Source organism: Herpailurus yagouaroundi, unplaced genomic scaffold, assembly GCF_014898765.1.
Source record: "Herpailurus yagouaroundi ecotype Mexico unplaced genomic scaffold, PumYag 162, whole genome shotgun sequence".
NCBI lineage: Eukaryota > Metazoa > Chordata > Mammalia > Carnivora > Felidae > Herpailurus > Herpailurus yagouaroundi.
Window position 1 is genome coordinate 56,059,484 of NW_024412403.1, and position 20,992 is coordinate 56,080,475.

At 40.1% G+C, this 20,992-nt stretch overlaps 1 protein-coding gene across 1 annotated transcript in view; it reads right to left on the reverse strand.

Annotated features, from left to right (window-relative positions):
• MYH15 (myosin heavy chain 15) overlaps positions 1 to 20,992 on the reverse strand; it is a 152,079-nt gene that overhangs the window by 47,586 nt on the left and 83,501 nt on the right. Inside the window, exons 28-31 of the mRNA XM_040484426.1 lie at positions 14,566 to 14,692; positions 9,924 to 10,042; positions 5,454 to 5,650; positions 1,647 to 1,996 (exon numbers count right to left, since the gene is read on the reverse strand). Coding sequence (XP_040340360.1) covers positions 1,647 to 1,996; positions 5,454 to 5,650; positions 9,924 to 10,042; positions 14,566 to 14,692 — 793 coding nt within the window. The remainder of the gene's footprint in view (positions 1 to 1,646; positions 1,997 to 5,453; positions 5,651 to 9,923; positions 10,043 to 14,565; positions 14,693 to 20,992) is intronic.

The following is a 20,992-nucleotide window of genomic DNA, read 5'->3' on the forward strand; positions in this document are numbered from 1 at the left end:
TATCTCAAAATTGAGAAGTTCATTCCTTTAACCCAGCAGCTTTGTTTCTAGGAATCCACCCCTACTGAATTATTATTACATGTCCACAAATATATGTGCAGCATGTACAGTATAGTATTACTTATAATTGTGAAACATCATATCTAAGCTGAATAAGGTCTCGTTAAAAAAACGTTAACCATCCTTATTATAAAACACTACCTAGCTATCAACAATCACGCGGCAGGTCTCCTTGCACAGACGTGCAAAGAGAATAACAAGGCATGTGGAAGGTGGCACAGCTGGTCGTTAAGTGTGTATATGCTGGAGTCAAGCTGGCTGGGCTCCAATCTCATATCTGCTTTTGATCAACTGTGAATTTGGACAATTTTTTAATCTTACACGATTTAACATAATCTGCATTTTACAGACAAAGAAACTAACACATAGGACTGTTTTGAGAATTAAATAACGAATGGTTACATACACCACAGAGCCCGGCACATAGCGTAGCCTATGGAAATATTTGTTAAATTAGAAAATATACTGACAGGGGCTCCTGGGTGGCGCAGTCGGTTAGGCGTCCGACTTCAGCCAGGTCACGATCTCCGGGTCCGTGAGTTCGAGCCCCGCGTCGGGCTCTGGGCTGATGGCTCAGAGCCTGGAGCCTGTTTCCGATTCTGTGTCTCCCTCTCTCTCTGCCCCTCCCCCCGTTCATGCTCTGTCTCTCTCTGTCCCAAAAATAAATAAACGTTGAAAAAAAAATTTTTTTTTAAATAAAAAAAAAAGAAAATATACTGACAAATGTAAAAAAGAAAAGAAAAGAAAAGAAAAGGAAAAGAAAAGAAAAGAAAAGAAGCAGTGTCAAATACTGTATAATTTGAATAATACACACATGAATATATGCATGGAAAATCTTGGTAAGACTATGGGTGATAAAGAAATTCTTAAAAGTGGCTTTCTTGACAGAGGGAACCTAGGGCTAAGGTCAGAAAGTAGTCCTTTTTCAGGGCACCTGAGTGGCTCAGTCAGTTAAGTCTCTGACTTAGGCTCAGGTCATGATCCCGTAGTTTGTGGGTTCGAGCCCCACATCGGGCCCTGTGCTGACAGCTCAGAGCCTGGAGCCTGCTTCGGATTCTGTGTCTTCCTCACTCTCTGCCCCTCCCCCACTCACACTCTGTCCCTGTCTCCCAAAAATAAATAAACATTTTTTAAAAATAAAAGAAAGTAGTCTTATTTTTAGAACTTAATAAAACTAATAACTGTAATTTTAAAAAGGTTTCCAAAAAGAGTATTAAAAGTAGAAAAGTGAAGGGGTGCCTGGGTAGCTCAGTTGGTTTAGCAACCGACTTTGGCTCAGGTCATGATCTTACAGTTTGTGAGTTCAAGCCCCGCGTCGGACTCTGTGCTGACAGCTCAGAGCCTGGAGCCTGTTTTGGATTCTGTGTCTCCCTCTTTCTGCCCCTCTCCCACTCATGCTGTGTCTCTCTCTGTCTCAGAAATAAATAAACATAAAAATTTTTTTTTAAAAAAATAGTAAAGTGAAAACCTGAGCGGGACCACGACAATGCCAAGGCTTCTGACCATGAAGGACAGCCCTTCCCTGGAAGCCAGGGCACCCCCACACGACGTTGTCCTGCTCTGGCTCCAAGCCCAGCTCAGAGTACCTTGGAGATTCTTGTTCACCCTCTGAAGCGTCTCCTGGCTCACAGTGCTTTCCTCGCAGGCGTGCCTGAGCTTAAGGAGCTCCATGCTAAGGGCACGGGCCTCCTCCTGAGAGGCCTCCAGCACGGCCTGTGACTCTTCCTGCTTCTGCCTCCAGTCATCAAAGCACTTGTCAAAGTGCTGCTGCTTCCGGTCCAGTACCGCTGCTGAGGAACGGGCCTTCCCAAGGTCCCACAGGGTGTCCCCGAGCTCGAGCTGCAGTCTGTGCCTGGCCCTCTCGAGGGAGGCATTTCTGGCATTTGCTACCCCCACGGCTTCAGCCGCCTCCTGCAATCTAATTGCCAACTTCTTCCTGCAAAGGGGAGACCCAAACAAATGGCAGGTGAGCTTCAGCCCTCAGAGAGCTCACCCGGTTTGTCCTGGATTAAAACAGTGCTTCCGTACAAAATAGGGTGGCCCTTGAGGTTGGCTTAATTAATGGCTTGGTAATGGTACCAAGCAAAAGCAGCTCACGCCGGAAAATGACTTCCTTGTGCCTATAGAGCCCAGATGTCGGCTGGCCACCATCCTCTGGCTCCTGTGTACATGTGTGCTTTATTTTCCCCTACCCTTTGTCACCCTGGTCTTGGAACTCAGGATCTCTGAATCCTGGAAGTATTTGCTTACCCTAAACCTCCTATAAGCAATACAGACTTTATTGATGACTTAAGAAATGGGAGAAAGAAGAAGATCGTACTGAACACCCCACCAACAGTAAGCAGTTGTTGAAAGTTTGTAGGCACATTGGGACACCTGGGTGACTCAGTCGGTTAAGCATCCGACTCTTGATTTCAGCTCAGGTCATGAGCTCACAGTTTGTGAGTTCGAGTCCGGAGTCGGGCTCTGCGCTGTTGATATGGAGTTTGCTTGGGATTTTTTTTTTTTCTCTCTCTCTCTCTTTGCCCCTCCCCTGCTCTCTCTCTTTTTCAGATAAATAAATAAACATTAAAAAAAAAGTTCTTAGGCGCATCTAATCTTTAAAGATCTCCTTGCTACATTGCTCCCAAGGAACATTCTTTGGTTCTCTCCTGCTCATTCTCTCTCCCTCTTATCACATGGCTCTTAAACAGGCCAAAGTTCTGTCTTTTCTCTGAATTTTTTCTCCATCCCAGATTATCTGCTCAAATTTATATACTCAAATCCATGCCATTGTTATGCTCACTTAACAGGTCCCACTGCTCTCAGGAGGGACTCTAGCCCCCACTATTGTCCCTCCAGCATCCCCTGAGATGGAGTGGCTTATTAAAGTGCTTCCTCCACCACCCCCACAATGCAGTGCTCTGAGACTTTCTAATGGATGAAATGTGTTTTCTTGCTCACATCTCCCGCAGGGACACTGGCAGCCCCATTCTTACCCATTCATTACACTTCTTAGATGAAAGGTACTGTGCATACCAAAGCTCTTTCTGATCTACTATTATTAAACAGAAAAAGACCCTCCGGAATGAACATGTGCCACACAACTAGCCCATCAGAGCAATGTGATCATACAGCCCCTTTTGGGTGGAAGCCTTCAGAAACCAATCTGTGTTCAGCATCCTTGCTTCATTTTTCCTAAATATTAAGAGGAGATTCTGATGGATCGCATGGTGACCATAGTTAACAATTCTGTCTTATATACTTGAAAGCTGCTGTGAGAGTAGAGCTTTAATGGTCTTACCATAACGACAACAAATGGTAATTACATAGGGCAGGGGATGTGTTAACTAACCACATTGTGATAAAGACTTTGCAATATGTACATATATGAAATCATCACTTTGTATTCCTTAAACATATTCAATAGTATACAAGAGTTTGGGGCCCAGATGAAACTAGAGTTGGTACCAGCATGTCAATATCAATATGGATACATGAATGTCAATTACATCTCAATAAAGCTGGAGAAAAAAGGAGATTCCGATGCTTTAACCCATCTAAAACAAGGATCTTGTAATAACTACTTTAGAAATACCCAACTGGTACCAGAAAATAGGGATTTTACTTTGGGTGACCAACTATACTAAGGGGTTTCACCGCGATGGGGGGCTATCAGTGCTAAAATCAGGCAAGCCCACAAGCCCATGGGGCAAAATAGACAAGTTGGTCACCCTCATTTCACTGATAACATTGTCCACATTTCATACCAACTACCCTTTGTTCTTCAACTTGCAACCATAAGTTCTTACTTAGTACTTAGCACTAGAATCTGCAAGCAGAGGTAGAAGATTAAGAAACCAAATCCCTGTCCTTAGGGAATGTGGGATTTGGAAGTAGTCAACTGGGTCTCAGATGAGCTTGATTCAGCTAGACACAGTCATGCTGTGAAGACAAGACTGGAAATCAAAGCAGGTGGACCCTGAACTTGCCAATTAAAAAAAGGGGGGGGGGGCGGAATCCTAGAGGGGTTTTTTTTGTACCTCTGCCTCCCTGGGGTGATTTAGAAAGAAAACATAATATAGACAACGTTTTATTTGTTTGATATTCAACTAAGTTTAAAGCAGAAGAGGGATTCGGATATTACCACATTGTCCGTTATTTCTCTTTAGTTGTTGTGTGCTGCAGGACAACAATTTGTTAGCTCAACAAAATCACACGGTTATATGTGGTCTATATACTTTCCCTCTTTTCTGCCCCTCCCAAGAAAACCTTCAAACACTGTGACTGCTAGGCACTTGCACCAGAAATTTTCCATCACCGAAGGAAAAAAAATCTTACTTTAGAAGCAAATGCCATATTTCAGGTATGAGGAGCCATTTCAGTTCAAAGCCCCACTTTTCTGTGGTGCAGAGTTTTTCAAACATGTACAGCAGATATTTTTAGTACCTGTCATCCCAAAGCCCTTTTTAAGTTACTGTGGCTTCAGAGACAGATTACTTGATACCCCTTTAGGGACAGGACACGGCGACTGTTAAGCAAGTGCCCAGCCACGTCTCTCAAATATTTAGGTAAAGAACTGAAAAACAATATTTTTGGTTGAAACTAAAGAGGACTGTAATGATCTGCTCCGAATTTTTGCTAAGCTACCAAGCCAGAGACACATTCTTTTGAGTAAACCTTTAATGACTATAAAGCTGGGGTTGGTTTGACACTTTCTCTCAAATTTACACGGTCCTTTGACCTCTGAGCAAAATGTTTCAGTTCTACACCCCGGTACCAAGTCTTGATTCATCTAGGCCCCAAGCTCCCGTGGTTTCTGAGAAGGACTTCTAACACCTTTATGTAGTGTTGGCCATAAAACCGACATTCTAACCTTAGAGGTGGTCTGAGGGTGATTTCTTTTCAAAGAAACGTTTGTCCCTTAAGGCATGACGACAGATCCTGATATGTTTCCAGCCATCCCTGTCCATCTTCACAGACCACTTTGTAGTCTACAGGTTGTAGACCAGAGACATAATGACTTGAATGTATGGAGACGTGTATACACACGGACTCGATTATTTTGATGTTCCAAATGAAGTCTAGGATTTCAAGTGCTAGCCCATTTTCAAACCATAGCTCAAAGTCACATCTTCTATGAAGACTTGCCTTGGGCCCTAGAAAGAGCCTCCTTTCTTTCACCAGGATCTCTTTATAGTCTTTCCTACTTTGTATTATGATTTTTAGTTTGTAGCCTCACTGGAGCACGTGTTCCTTGCCAGCAGTGGCTGTTTCAGCTCCGGTCTCGGGCTTATTCACACACTTGGTAAGGAGTTGTTAAGTGTATACATGAGGTCTTTAAGACACAGTCACTACCCCCACCCCCCGCTGTGTAACTGCCTCCAGGTTCAGGTGCACCTGGCTCTACTCACTTGGCTTCCTCCAAGTCTTCAGTTCTCTGAGTGGTGTCATCTGCATACTTCATCCTCCACTGCACCATTTCGGCATTGTCTTTGGATAGAGCCCGGAGCAGCTCAGTCTTGGCCTCTTGTTCTTCCTCGTATTGCTCTTGGAGAAGGTCACGGTCATGCTTGGCTGACTGCAGGGCCTGGGCCAGGGCACTCTGTGACTTAAAGGACACAACATACGTTAAAAAAAAAAAAAAAGAAAGAAAAGAAAAGGCATCACTACCATTAACAACGAAACGCTTGGAGGTGACATCATTTTTTTTTTTTTTTTAGATAAGGTTAATAACAACCTGTCACAAATGCAAGCTGAACCTGAACCTAGTAAGATAATACCAGGGAAAGAATTGGGGACAAGAAAGGATAGAGTATCTAATTGCTGCCGGTATAACAGGGAAGAGAGTTCTATTTAGGGAAATGCCTGCCTGACTATGTGGGCTTCAGCAATAGGCAGCCCTGGAGTTCAGGAAATAGTGGGGGAGGCAAAGGTAGCAAGAATATTCCCTACCATTTAGGCAATAAGATTTATATTTAGCCCTATATAAGGTTCAGATGTTATTTGGACTAAAAAGGATCACTGAGATTTGGTCCAGCTTTATATTCACTAATGAAAAAACAAAATCTTTTCTTTCACATGTAAATCTCTGAAAACTATCTCATCATTTTAAAACAGCACTATCCAATGGAACTTTTTTTAAAAAAAATCTTATGGCACAAAAACAGACACATAGACCAATGGAATAGAATAGAAACCCCAGAACTAGACCCACAAACGTATGGCCAACTCATCTTTGACAAAGCAGGAAAGAACATCCAATGGAAAAAAGACAGTCTCTTTAACAAATGGTGCTGGGAGAACTGGACAGCAACATGCAGAAGGTTGAAACTAGACCACTTTCTCACACCATTCACAAAAATAAACTCAAAATGGATCAAGGACCTGAATGTGAGACAGGAAACCATCAAAACCTTAGAGGAGAAAGCAGGAAAAGACCTCTCTGACCTCAGCCGTAGCAATCTCTTACTCGACACATCCCCAAAGGCAAGGGAATTAAAAGCAAAAGTGAATTACTGGGACCTTATGAAGATAAAAAGCTTCTGCACAGCAAAGGAAACAACCAACAAAACTAAAAGGCAACCAACGGAATGGGAAAAGATCTTTGCAAATGACATATCGGACAAAGGGCTAGTATCCAAAATCTATAAAGAGCTCACCAAACTCCACACCCGAAAAGCAAATAACCCAGTGAAGAAATGGGCAGAAAACATGAATAGACACTTCTCTAAAGAAGACATCCGGATGGCCAACAGGCACATGAACAGATGTTCAGCGTCGCTCCTTATCAGGGAAATACAAATCAAAACCACACTCAGATATCACCTCACGCCAGTCAGAGTGGCCAAAATGAACAAATCAGGAGACTATAGATGCTGGAGAGGATGTGGAGAAACGGGAACCCTCTTGCACTGTTGGTGGGAATGCAAATTGGTGCAGCCGCTCTGGAAAGCAGTGTGGAGGTTCCTCAGAAAATTAAAAATAGACCTACCCTATGACCCAGCAATAGCACTGCTGGGAATTTATCCAAGGGACACAGGAGTGCTGATGCATAGGGGCACTTGTACCCCAATGTTCATAGCAGCACTCTCAACAATAGCCAAATTATGGAAAGAGCCTAAATGTCCATCAACTGATGAATGGATAAAGAAATTGTGGTTTATATACACTATGGAATACTACGTGGCAATGAGAAAAAATGAAATATGGCCTTTTGTAGCAACGTGGATGGAACTGGAGAGTGTGATGCTAAGTGAAATAAGCCATACAGAGAAAGACAGATACCATATGGTTTCACTCTTATGTGGATCCTGAGAAACTTAACAGGAACCCATGGGGGAGGGGAAGGAAAAAAAAAAAAAAAGAGGTTAGAGTGGGAGAGAGCCAAAGCATAAGAGACTGTTGAGAACTGAGAGCAAACTGAGGGTTGATGGGGGGTGGGAGGGAGGAGAGGGTGGGTGATGGGTATTGAGGAGGGCACCTTTTGGGATGAGCACTGGGTGTTGTATGGAAACCAATTTGACAATAAATCTCATATATAAATAAAAAAAAATAAAAATAAAAATAAAAAAATAAAAAAATCTTAAATAGAAAGAGAGAGAGTGAGTGGAGGAGAGGGGCAGACAGAGAGAGGGAGAGAATCTCATGCAGGCTCCATGGAGCTCCACGTGGGGCTCAATCCCACAACCCTGGGATCATGACCTGAGCCAACATCAAGGGTCAGACATTCAGCCAATGGAGTCACCCAGGTTCCCCTCCAATAGAACTTTCTGTAGTGATGAAAACACTCTATATGTGTACCATCCAATATGGTAACCATAGCCACATGTGGCTATTAAGCACTCAAAATGTGCTTGGTACAATGTGTGGTCAAAACTGAATTTTAATTTTAATTAATCTAAATTTTAATTTAGATAGCCACCAGTAGTGCCGTAGTGGCTACCATACTTTTTGGACAGCAGAACTCAGTTTAGTGAAAATTTCTGCCATGTATATAGTGGTGTAGTTAACCTAGAGGCATCATTCCCAAGAGATAATGTAGTCGAGTGGAAAGAACCTAGTCTAACGGAGTCTCTGCCAGTCCTCATGGGTCCTTTCTGCACATTAGAAAAAAAGCATCTTCTCAGGTGGAAGCATCTCTGAGAGCAAAGGCTTAGTTAAAGGCAGCCTCAGCCAGAGGGAAGGGAAGGAGGAGCAACAATACACATCGACCCTGAGAAGGACAGAGGTTTTGAAATCCAATAAAATTGGCTTTAAATTGCCTACCTCTTATATATTTATTGAGCACCTGTTCAAGATATTCGTGTTTACGGAAATGAGTGAGATGCAGACAAAGTCTTTCCCCTATGGAACCACAAAGGAGTGAGTGGATACACAAAACAAACATATAAACAAATTAATTAAAAAAAAAAATGCTGACAGCAGAAAGAAACTAAAACAGAGTGACACAATGTAGAATGTTTGGCTTCTCCTCATCATTGCCCAAAGCCCTTGAGGATGGACCTGTGTACAGTGGAAGCAGCAGCTAAGAAAGTCCTACGGCAGGAATAATGGTGGTTTGTTTAAGAGGCAGAGAGGCAGCCTGGGTGGCTGGAGGGCAGGAAATGAGAGAAGCAGATGTATGATGCGAGGTCACAGGAGGAAGCTGGAACCAATGCAAAGGGGCCTCATAGGCCAGCTGGAAGCCACTGGGAAGTCAGCCAGAGATCTTCCAAAATATAAATTAAAGCATCTCACTACCTGCGTCAACTCCTTTACTGTCTACTACTAGCTGTATGACCTTGGGCATGTTATTTTTCTTCTCAGAACCTTGGTTTCTTCATATAAAAAGATAGAAGTCTACCGGTTTCATAGGACTTACACGAAGATTGAAATAACACGAGTGAAGTATCTAGCAGAATGTCTGATGTACAAACCATGGTGGTCATTTAAAAATGTACATATAACATTAGGGCGTCTGGGTGGCTCAGTAGGTTAAGCAACCAACTCTTGATTTGGGGTCAGGTTATGATCTCATGGTTCGTGAGTTCGAACCCTGCGTTGGGCTCTGCACTGATGACTTGGAGCCTGCTTGGGATTCTCTCTCTCCCTCTCTGCCCCTCCCCCACTCACTCACCTGAGCGTGTGTGCTCCCTCCCTCTCTCTCTCTCAAAATAAACAAACATATAAAAAATAAAAATGTATATATAATATAGAAAACAAGGAGAGTGGAGGGAATAAAATAAAATATTTAAGAATAGAAGTCCATAGTCTCAATGACCTTCACCTCAGAGTAGATGCCTTTGCAGTGAGATTACTAATAAGCGAGGCACTTTGGGGTGTTAGCAACAAGGTGCCTTGAATATGAATGAAGAATTAACTTGAAATAACCAGAGCTCAAAGAATTTCTCTCTCATAGGCTTTCACCTTAAAGAGCCACTTTCACTGGGGTCACCTGCTAGCAACATTATATATCCTCTTAGGAAGAAATGACCACTATGTATAATTTATTGACAACTTAAAAGTAATATTGAACTAAGTCAGCCTCATTTATTTCATTCTGGTCCTTTATTTAATTTAACCTCTTGGTGCAATTCAGAATCAAAGATCCATAAAGAGCCTTGCTGACTTACTGTTTAAGTAATAATGCAAAATGGAAATACACAGTTTGCTTGCTCTAAATCTGACAAACTAGACAAGTAATTTGAATCACTGAGGAAGATCCTTCAGTGATCAAGGCCCTTCCCAGCACATACAAGGTCCACCATGCTCTTTTTCCCACAACTTCTGAGGCACTTTCCTCTCTTCTTTTGTATGCGAAGATATTGAAACTGCCCCATCAAGCACTAGTATTTTTTTACACATACAGTCAAGCTACTGGTGAGAAATAATAGATGCATTACTTTGGACTCCTCTTCCAGTTGCCCTTTTAGTTCTTCTATCTGTCGAGTGAGGCTGCTCTTCTCCCTGGAAAGTTGGTTTATCAGAGCCTCCTTTTCTTCCAGCCTCCTTAGGAGCTCTCCTATAGAAAGATTTCACAAAGTAAGTTAATCATGGCCTTCCTCCTCATCCACTATCTCCTCACTTAACTCATTCACTTGAAGGGCAACCACAATGACTCCTACAACATATTTATAATACTTAAAAAGGTCTGAGAGTTCGGTTATCAGCAGCACCATAGCAATGTTCCATTCCAGGACTCACAAAAGAGCCCTGATAAAGAACTGATTTTTAGCAGTGAGTCTGAGTCAATAACAGGTAATATTAGCTACCATGTATTGAGAATCTTCTATGCAGTAGGTACTACTATCTAGTTAAATTCTCGTAACTCCTTGATTATTTTGGTACTTTATTACCCACATTACAGAAGGGAAACCAGGGAGACTTACTTGAATATGATGGAGACACAAACATGCACAGACAGTAGTTGGTGAAGGTAGATTCAAATCAAGCTTTTAACCCTGAAGAACACATTCTTTTAGGCTATGCTCCCTTGTTCATTTCATGTGGCACTACCAATTTCTGGCTATATAATTTCTAGATAATTACAACTTCTTTGCCTCACTTCTAAAATGAGGACAATAAAAAATTGTTAATGGAAATTAAATGAGTATGAATGTGTTTTGTAGACTAATTGCTAAATAAATATTAGAAATAGTCATTAAATCGTAGAGGCTATGACCACGGTGGGGGGGGGGGGATTCCATTATACTGTAGTCTACCCTCTCTGATAGATAGACTGATGATAAGACAGAAATGTCTTGGTGATTAGCAACAGTACCAAATGCTGAGCCAATCATGGGCAGAGGCAGTTGCTCCCATAGTGTCATTAGTATAACACTAAAAGCCCCAAATATTTATGACCCCCATATCTCTTGCTATAAACAAGTTCTAAACCTCTCAGCATCCTAAGGAAGCATCTATTTGGGCTAAAGTAGCAGTTCTCAATCTTTCTGGTCTCAGGAACACTCTATATGCTTAGAATTTATTAGGTACCCCAAAGAGATTTTGTTTACATGGATTTTATTTTTAATAGTTGGTGTATTTGAAATTAAAAGAAAAAACTTAAATATGTATTAATTCATTTTCAAATAATAATAAAAATCTTAGTGATGTGTTAATATGTTAACATAAACAACACTTTTTTAAAGAAAAAAAAATTTTTTCTGTGGTTTTCCAAAACCACAGAAAAGTCAGTGATAAAAATGACATTATTTTACATTTTTAAAAATATCTGCCTTAATAAAAACTAGATTTTCATATTTGCCTCTGAAGTCAATCTATTGTAATACACGGGTTTTATTGAAGTATATGAAGAAAATCCAGCCTGGAAAAGGGAGATGGAGAAGGGAGATGTATTTTACAGTCTTCAGTCTTTTCATTTTTAAAAAAATTTTTCATTGTCTTTTCAGATAATTGTGACTATTATTTGATACAACACCAAAACTCAACAAATAGAAATTTCTCAAGGATTAGGTGCAATGTGTTACTCTGTTACATTAAACTTTATGAGTCCATTTTAAACTTTGAATTGATCTTTCACCCACACATGATTGTATAACATCATGCAGTGGTGATTTGAAAAATATGTGTTCACTGAATTATGCAGATCTTCAAAATGTTGACACATTCCCTTATACAATATTTAAAAAAGCATGTTTGTTAACATCACTAGTGATCTCATCAGAAAAGTCTTTGAGAATTGAGACCATCAAGCTCATGATGGCATATACAGGCTTTCAGAATCTGATTTTTGCCTAAAACTCCAATTTTATTATTGGCAACAAATAATATCAGTTGTTTTCTTTGAAGCGACAGGCTCACTTTGTTCATTTTTGAGAAAATATCTGCCAAATATTTAAGTCAGAACATAGTTTGTCCTTTCAAATAAATAAGATACTCCCTGAAAACACCTGCTAGCTCAACACAGAACTTAATCACACATCATACTTCAGAGGGGTAAGGCGGTGATGGGTGAACAAGGTGAAGGGAATTCAGAACACACATTGTGAGGAGCACTAAGAAATGTATAGAATTGTTCAATCACTGTATTATACAGCTGAAACTAACATAACACTATGTTAACTGTACTGGAATTAAAATTTTTAAAGCTTCTTTAAAAAAACAAAATGGAAGTGCTTTAAGCATACGTCTTTTGTTATCAGAGAGAATATTAAAAAGATATATACTTGGGGTCAGGATGTAATAGGATTGATTTTTATTGCTTTATTAAGGACATTCTTACCTAAAACTGACTCCCCCCCAAAACAACTGTATGTATCACTGAATATAATGATTAATAGTACAGTGCGATACCACTGTCTTGATGAGTGTCTAGATGAGGCTCAAGTAGTTTTAATTGTCACTGCTTTTGCAGCATCAATATAAATGTCAAAAGAACTAAAAAAAGCAATCATTTTAACCTCATAAGCCCCCTTCAAAGGGTCTTGATGATTGCTGGTGTTCTGTGGACCAAACCGAAAATCTCTGGGTGACATCATATTGAAAAGGAGCCTGAAGAAATGCCAATCCACTAGGGGGTTGAGACTAATATATCACGTATCTTATAGAACACGTACCCACTTCACATGGCTTAATTGATCACATTTACCACTGACTGGCTTTAAAAGCGGAGTTTGACATGTTGACAGGGCAGGGCATGAGACTAGTGGGTAATGGCAAAAAAGCAACAAAAAATCTAGAGCATAGACCCAGTGAGGGGAAAGGAGGTTTGGATAGGTATGTACTTAAAATTTAATTCACACAAAGCCAAAAGGTGAAAATAAGAATTAAAGGAAGGAAAAAAAAAAGGTCCTTCATCCTGAGCCGAATTATCGCTTCACACCCACTTTCACTCCACTCACTTACCTAGTAATTTCCTCATCAAAAAAGTGAGTAGAAAATTAATGCCAATAACCTAGGGGGAGGTAGGCAGTGCCTATCACAACAATTTTATACAGCACATCATTTAGGGCCAGACATATAAGTATTCTGCAGTCTTGTCACTGGACTGTAGAGTCCACAGACTGTCCTACATAGCAGAGAGCAACTTGGGGATTTTATAACAAGGCTAAGTGTCATATACCCTGCTCCCACTATAAGAATCCTAGTCAGTGTCCCTGCTAGAACCAAAAACACTATCTTCTGAGCTTCTAGGTCTATAGTTTTGCCAGCCCATTATAATTTAGCTTTAATTCTAGAATTACTATCTAGAAACAGGTGTCCACTAGCAGAAGGATGTGATACAGTCCAAATGGTCTTTATTCTTTTTGTTAAGTATGTGCCTCTGGGCAAGAATATTGTTTGTTTTCATTGACCTAGGAATTTGAACTCTGGAAATATATTCCTAAAAATAATTCTAATTACAGAGAAACAGCTAGTCACATGCTGTTCACAGCAGAGAAACAAGTCAAGTTCCGAGGCAAGGTTAAGTAAACTATAGTCCCTCTACTTGATGGGTTAGAAGTAGCCATTATAAATGACTAAGTATGAAAGATACAAAAAAAAAAAAAAAAAAAAAAAAAAAAAAAACTTGTGAAAATTGAAAAAAAGAAAAGAAAAACAAAAAAAAATTGCCACAATGTAAAAGATTGGGGGGAAAAAACCATGAAACACAGAAAACTATCAATAGTAGCTGAAAGTACAGAGTAAACCTTGGTACATTTTTCTACTTTTTATTTATCAAGTGTTTGTGCAGCACCAATAAGTGGCAGGCATTATTCTAGATGACTGACATATATCAGTGAATAAAACAAAGCTTACATGAAGCTTACATTCTCACAGATGGAGACAGACAAATAAGCACATTTATCATGTCAAGTATGTCGTTTGTTTGAAGGTATTAAATACTCTAAAAAAAGAAGCAGAGAGTGGTTGAGAGCACTCAAATGTTGCCTTCTCAACAAGGCCTATCCTGACGTCCCCAGATATCTGTTTGATTAACCTTCATCTTCAAGTCTCTGGAGAATTAACGGAGTATTCTGGGCAGAGGAAGAGGCTAGAGCAAGACCCTAGGACGTGAATGTGCCTGGTGTGTTAAAAACTCAGCCAAGGCAGAATGAGAGAAAGGGAAAGTAGTAGAAGAGGTCAGAGAGATAATGAGGGGTCCAATTATGTGGCCTTTGTAGGCTATTGCATAGACTATAGCTTTTACTAAGTATAAAAAAAAGTATGGGTTTATTATTAAAAATTAGAAAAAATGTCTGTTTCAATGAGGTTGACACTATAAAAAGTCATGCCTTACAGGCTGTGTGGACAGCCCCTGTCATCTTTTGATCTTGAGAGTTGCTTCCTCCAACTGCATAGTGCTTTTCTCCTTCCCGAAGGAGAGCTGGGTGGAGCTTCCCAAAGCAGCACGGGGGAGGGGGGGGACCTTTACCAGACAAGAGCATGTCCGTGGACAAGGTTAACCCAGAGACTGCATTCCTCCCCTAGAATCTTTAAATATTCACTCAGTTTCAGTAACTGATTCATCATCTCAGGAGTCCCTCCACCAGGCTGCTGGGACCGAGGCTGGCTCACAAATGAAGCAGCACATTTACTTACCATTCTCACTCCGTAGCTTTGTCTTCTGTGCTTTTAGGTCATTTGCCAACTGACTCACTTCATCTAGTTTCACATTTGCTTCATTCAAGCGCTCTTCATACAGACTACAGAGCTTCTCAGAGTTAGCCTAGGGTTGAGAATGAAGAGTTGAACATGGCTCATGGAGTTCCTGCTGAATTAGCTGCATAAGAATGGGAAATGGTATGGGGCGCCTGGGTGGCTCAGTCGGTTGGGCGGCCGACTTCGGCTCAGGTCATGATCTCGCGGTCTGTGAGTTCGAGCCCCGCGTCGGGCTCTGTGCTGACAGCTCAGAGCTTGGAGCCTGTTTCAGATTCTGTGTCTCCCTCTCTCTGACCCTCCCCCATTCATGCTCTGTCTCTCTCTGTCTCAAAAATAAATAAAAGTTAAAAAATTAAAAAAAAAGAAAGGGAAAGGGTGGTTCCTGGGACCCTTGTGCTCTCTTCTGCTCTGAAGACCACAGCTAACATTTGGAAAACTGTATCTTCTAATTTCATCACACACAGTAAACTTAAGGTCTGGTACTTTAAGGAGCCCAAACTTCTTAGGCCGTAGGTGTCATGGAGAAACCAAATTCCCTGGGTATTGGGACCCTCTCTAGAATTCTTTGCTCTTTTGGAAAAGGAAACATACCAAACACTGATGAAGTACACAGCCACTTTCTGACATTATGTTATATATTTAACTATCTTTCTCTCCCACTAGAATAGGCTTCATGAGAATAGAGATTCTGTTGGATCACAGATAGCCCCCCCCCCAAGTGCCTAGAATAGTATGTAGTACATACAAGAAGTTCAATAAACAACTGGGAACATACAAAGGAGAGGGAGGGAACAGAGGAAGCAGGAAAGAAATCCAAAGCACTGACTAAGCAGTAGAGGAGAAAGTAGGTAGATCTGAGCTGCCATGGCTTAATGGAAGTTTGAACTGTCAAAGCAACTGCACCCTCTGGATCACTAAGGCTGAAGGCTCAAGGTAACCCTGTTGAGTTAACACTCAATTCTAAACTCCAGCTTCTCAGAATGGGTATTTTGTGCTTGGAGAAAGGGATATGCCATTTGGCCGTTGTACCTCCACCTATTTAAATAACCAACCTAACCATCAGATTTTTGCCACACTCTGAAAGGGAATGATAGGACTTTGAGACTCAAGATTCTAAAATAGGACCAAGAACTGTCAGATGTATAATGGTTGTGTCCCTTTACCTAGCTTTAATTTGCATCCTTGCTATTAATATGGTCAGAAAGGACATTGGTGTTCTAGAGATCCATAGTTCCATAGGTAGCTGTTTTTGTGTTTTGCTCTTTATATGTATTAAATCTCGTTCAATACAACAGTCCCGTGAGATCGTTGTTTTTACAATGAGTTCTATGGAAAAGGAAGAATTAAGACAACAAAGAAGGGATCACACCAATGGCATTCCAAGAAAATGGTGACACATGTGAAATCTGGTGGTAAGCCTAATATTCTGAATATTAATATAATTTGTATGATGTAGCAATGGCCAAAGATGAGGAACATTTTTAAGATGTCAGGTTTAGTCCTCTGGGAAACTCCTGAATCTACAAAAACCTTGGAGACCTCCAGCTAGAGCCAACTCTGTGTTGAAGATTGTTCTCTTCAAGCTTACACTAGTGACTATTCTAAACCCCCAGTGAAAAACTACTAGATTACATCTTCTTATATTCCCAAGGCAGTGTGTGGTGCTGGACACAAAATAGGTACTTAACATATGTCTAAGACAATCAAATTACTGCCTTAGTGAGAGATTGGCCAACATGCCCACTAAAGTTTACTTAGAGGTCACATTCAAGCTTTCCTTATAATCCCCAACCCCCAAATTTATTTTTTAGCTTGGTGAAGATATTATCCACTGATTAGGAAACCAGTGAAGAGCCAAATCAAGTGCATGCCCATTTGGAGGCTTATAAGGAATGTCATGTAGTTCAAGCTCAAAGATGTTCCATAGCATACCCAGGCTTGCTGGTGAGTATGCAGCCAAACTTGGCAGAGATTCAATGACCAGCTTCTCATACAATGCCATCAGCATCATGTAGGATAGAGCACTGATGTTAAATGTCAGGCACATTCAGTTATCCATACTCTCCACTTACTACTTTAAAAAGGCTGTAGTATTGATAAATGTAACAGTCTTTAGATGGTCGGAAATGTCTACTTATATTTCATATGTTGAACAGGTTTGCTCTCACTCCTAAAAGCAATTTTACAAAGTTGGCACACTGATTTTTTTCAACAAAATATCCTTAAAAGTTCAGATTGACTCTTTTCTATAAACGAGAAGACAGAATCAGAAAAGCTAAACATCTTGTCCAAATTCACAGAGCTAGTGAGTATTAGAATTAAGATTTGAACTGATAACTGCCTGTACAGAGGCAAAAAAAAAAAAAAAAAAAGCCAAAACTAGACTCCTAAGTATCTGTTATATGAAGTAGTAATAACAAAGGGAATGTTACATTGACATCCAGTTGGCTCATATTGTCATGAGTCCTGAGTGCCAGAGGAAACAGGATAAAAATATGGTAACTATGTAAACCATCTTTATTTCATGTTGTCTCCAATAATAAATGACCCATTAACTGGGCCAGGAAGAAGACATCCAGGTGTGAGAAATAGCACTTCTGTTTATGGCCCTGAATATTCTATGCTATGCATCTGTTTGCTGAGGGTGAAAGAACACAGAGCTCTATAAGACAACTTAGTCAATGGTGTGTGGAAATGGCTAGCAAAGGAGCCAGAGAATCCCCAGTTTTTAAGAGACTCCTGTGTAGTAAAGCCCAGCTGGGCTGTGCATATCTGCAGAGCATGCAGCCACCTGGACAGACAGAAAAGGCATGCGCTCTGAGGCATAGCTTCAAATGGTAGGTATTGATGGGCCATGTTAACCATTGGCATAGCGTTTTCTACTTACAATGTATTTTTATAAGCAGGATCTGCAAAAGACAATGAAATTATTTATTTAAAGGTAGTCTTTACAGGGTATATCATTCAAATGGTTGTACCTTCAAAAGAATGCATAAATATAGGCATTAATTTTGATACTAGGAAAGAAAAGTTTAATGGAATAATGTACATTCATCTTACAGCTGATTCTTAAAATGCTGCCTAAAAATGCTGTCTCCCAGAAATGCAGGAACCAATGGGAATTCAAAATAATCAAGATAATTGTGAGATTGACTATAACTTCTAAATTTCCCTGGGCTTCTCTGTCAGCATAATATGCTTTTTGAAAATGCTTCAGTTTCCACTGTACCACTGAGTATTGGCATTCCTGGCATTATAATTCAGGAAAAGATGAAATAAACAATTCAAGAAAAATTTAAGTATAATATATATGCCTATGAGAATGAACATAATCAATTTATCCCACCAGGAAATATTTAAGGTAGCAGCACAATGTGGCCACACACCAACATAAACAGAATTTGGAGTCAAGGCCCATCTCTGCCATAATTGTATGACCTTGGATAGTCACTGAATCTATGTGCCACAGAATTCCCAAAAGGCATATATAAAAGTTAATGCTAGTACTTGAGTATACAGGTTATGCATATCATGTAGTAAACATGAGTAAAATAAGACCTAGTTTCTGCCCTAGAGATGCTTTCTATTTAAGCAAAGTTAAAAGACTATATAATGCAGCAATACAAGAGGGATCCCAAAAGTGCTATAGTAATTCTGAAATAGATAAAGTTTTAATACGGGAAGTTGAACTTGAGCATTCCAGGGAGAGGGCTTAGTTTGGAAAAGGCACATTGGTGGGAAAAGATATTTGGTGAAAGGCAAGCATGTTAGCTTGGCTGAAATGGAAGGTCCATGAAGCAGTAATGGAATCTAAAATTGGCAGGGCAGATTGGGTCAGATCACAGGCCATAGGGTACCTTGAAAAGCAGCAATTTGGAGTTCACTGTTAAGCAGGGACATGACTCTATAAAGCCATGTCTAGAAATATTCATATGGATACTATATGGGATAGATTGAGAAAAGAAAAACTAGAAGCAAAAAAATAATAATAACTTAGGAAACCACATTGATAGTCAGTTAAAAGGTAATGAAAGTCCTACCTGTGTGTGGGTATGGAATGGAAAACTGTAAGACAGTGAAGAATTGACCTGCTGCAAGAATTGATTGGAAAGCAAAGAACAAGGGAGGAAACACATAATCAATTACAGGCTTTAAGCCTGGGTGATGGGAAGAAACAGGGTGTCAGTGACAGAAATGTCCAGAAGAAACACTAGATTCAGAAGAAGGTGATAAGTTTGGTTTTAGACATGCTAATCTGAGTAAAGGAAGACATTACTGATCTTTGAAAAAACAATTTAAGAGAATACTTTTAAGTAATGTAGGGGAAAGAAAAGACACTGAGGGAGTTATAGGAGTGAGGAGGTAGTGAGTGCTAGTGGGTGGTGGGTACTCGTCTCCAAAGATGACTCCCCAGTGAGCCATACCCTCTGGTATTCATACCTTTGTGTAGACCCCTACCTGTGACTTATAACTGAATCACTCCACTGCATTGTAAGTCTGCCTCACAAGAATTGTTGCAGCTTCTGTCTTGGTCTCTTGTAATACTTGCTTTTGTTCCCTAAATTGCCTTGTAAGAAGTCCAAGTCCTCTGTGGCTGCCATGCTGTGAGGAAACCCAAACTAGGCACATGGTGAGAGAGATTTCCATCTAGCCTCCATCTGTTCTGGTTGTCCCAGCTCAGGAAACAGACATGGGAATGAATAAACCTTCAGATGACTCCAGTCTCAACTGCCATCTGAGCTAAGCCAGTCAACCCCAGAACCAAGGGAGATGATAATAAATTGCTATTTCAAGCTACAAGGTTTAGGGATGATTTGTTATACAGCAATAGATGAATAGAACAATACTCTTTGGTCAAGGAGACAGATTAAGGCAGATATAGATAGACCTTGCTTCCTTCTCCTAGTGTCTGAGGAAAAGTCTTTTTTATTTTGGTTTGTTTTGCAATGGGTGAGTAATGGTTATGTGGAAAAATATTTTATTCTTTGGGACAAGAAGGAAAGAAATGGATGAGTGTAAGAAAAATATAAGGTGAAGAGAGAAGTTATACTGAATGGTCTTGATTTTATCAGTTAGGTCTTACCATTTATTGAAAAGGATTTAGAAAGTCAGGGTTAGAATCTGAGGGAGGATTTTGTTTAAAATAAAACAGAAGGTGAATTAGAAGAATAAAGAACTTCTGAGCAGCAATGAAATTCTAGAGGAAATTGGAAAGTATGAAATTCATACCTAATTAGTATGGATTTATGGTGAACCTATCAACAGTTTTATGACTATGACTTCCTACTAAGATATGCAGAAACAGAAGAATTCCTGAGGATAAACAAGAGGCAGAGAAAATTATAAAGAGTAAGGACTTCTAGAGTCTCATTTGGGCTGAGGAAAGCAAATGAAGCCTACAGGGCATGGAGAAAGCATGCTTTCATTGCTGAGAGAAAGATGAGTCCATATAAAAGGCAGAATACAGATGAGATAAAGGAGAGAGGATTTAAATCCTTACTAGATTTATATTCTAAGATAATTGGCAGGAAGAGTGGAGAGAAAGAGAAGGAAAAGCAGGATGTTTTGTGTTTCCTTCTACCCAATGTGGTTTTTTAAAGGGAATTAAGGCTAAATATTTTAGGAGTCACTCAGTATCTCTGAAGAAATGCTGCATTTTTCTGGCCATGGTCCATGAAAGTTGAGTTTTGTTGTTGGTTTGTCTCTTTCCCAGATAACTTCCCAAATTCTGCTCACAAGGAGAATGTGACACTGGCTATAGTCATACCTTGGAGATGTTGTGGGGTCAGTTCCAGACAAGTGCAATAAAGGTATTATCACAGTAAAGTGAGTCAGTGAAGTTTTTGGTTTCCCAGTGCACACAAAAGTTATATTTACCCTATACTGTAGTCTATTAACTGCACATTAGCATTATGTCTTTAAAAAAGCAATGTGTTTGTCATAATTTAAAATACGTTATTGTTAAAAAATGCTAACCATCAACCGAGCTTTCAATGAGTCATAATCTTTTTGTTGGTGGAGGGTCTTGGCCTCAACGTTGATGGCTGCTGACTGACCAGGCTGCTAGTTGCTGAAGGCTAGGGTGGCTGTGGCAATTTCTGAGAATAAGACAACAATGAGTTTTGACACATCATTTGACTCTTCCTTTCATAAATGATTTCTGTGTAGCATGTGATGCTGCTTGATAGCATTTTACCCACAGAACCTCCTTCAGAATTGGAGTCAATCCTCTCAAACCCTGCTGCTGCTTGATCAACTAAGTTTACATCATATTCTAAATCCTTTGTTGTCATTTCAATAACCTTCACAGCATCTTCACCAGGAGTAGGTTCCATCTCAAGAAACCACTTTCCTTGCTCATCCATAG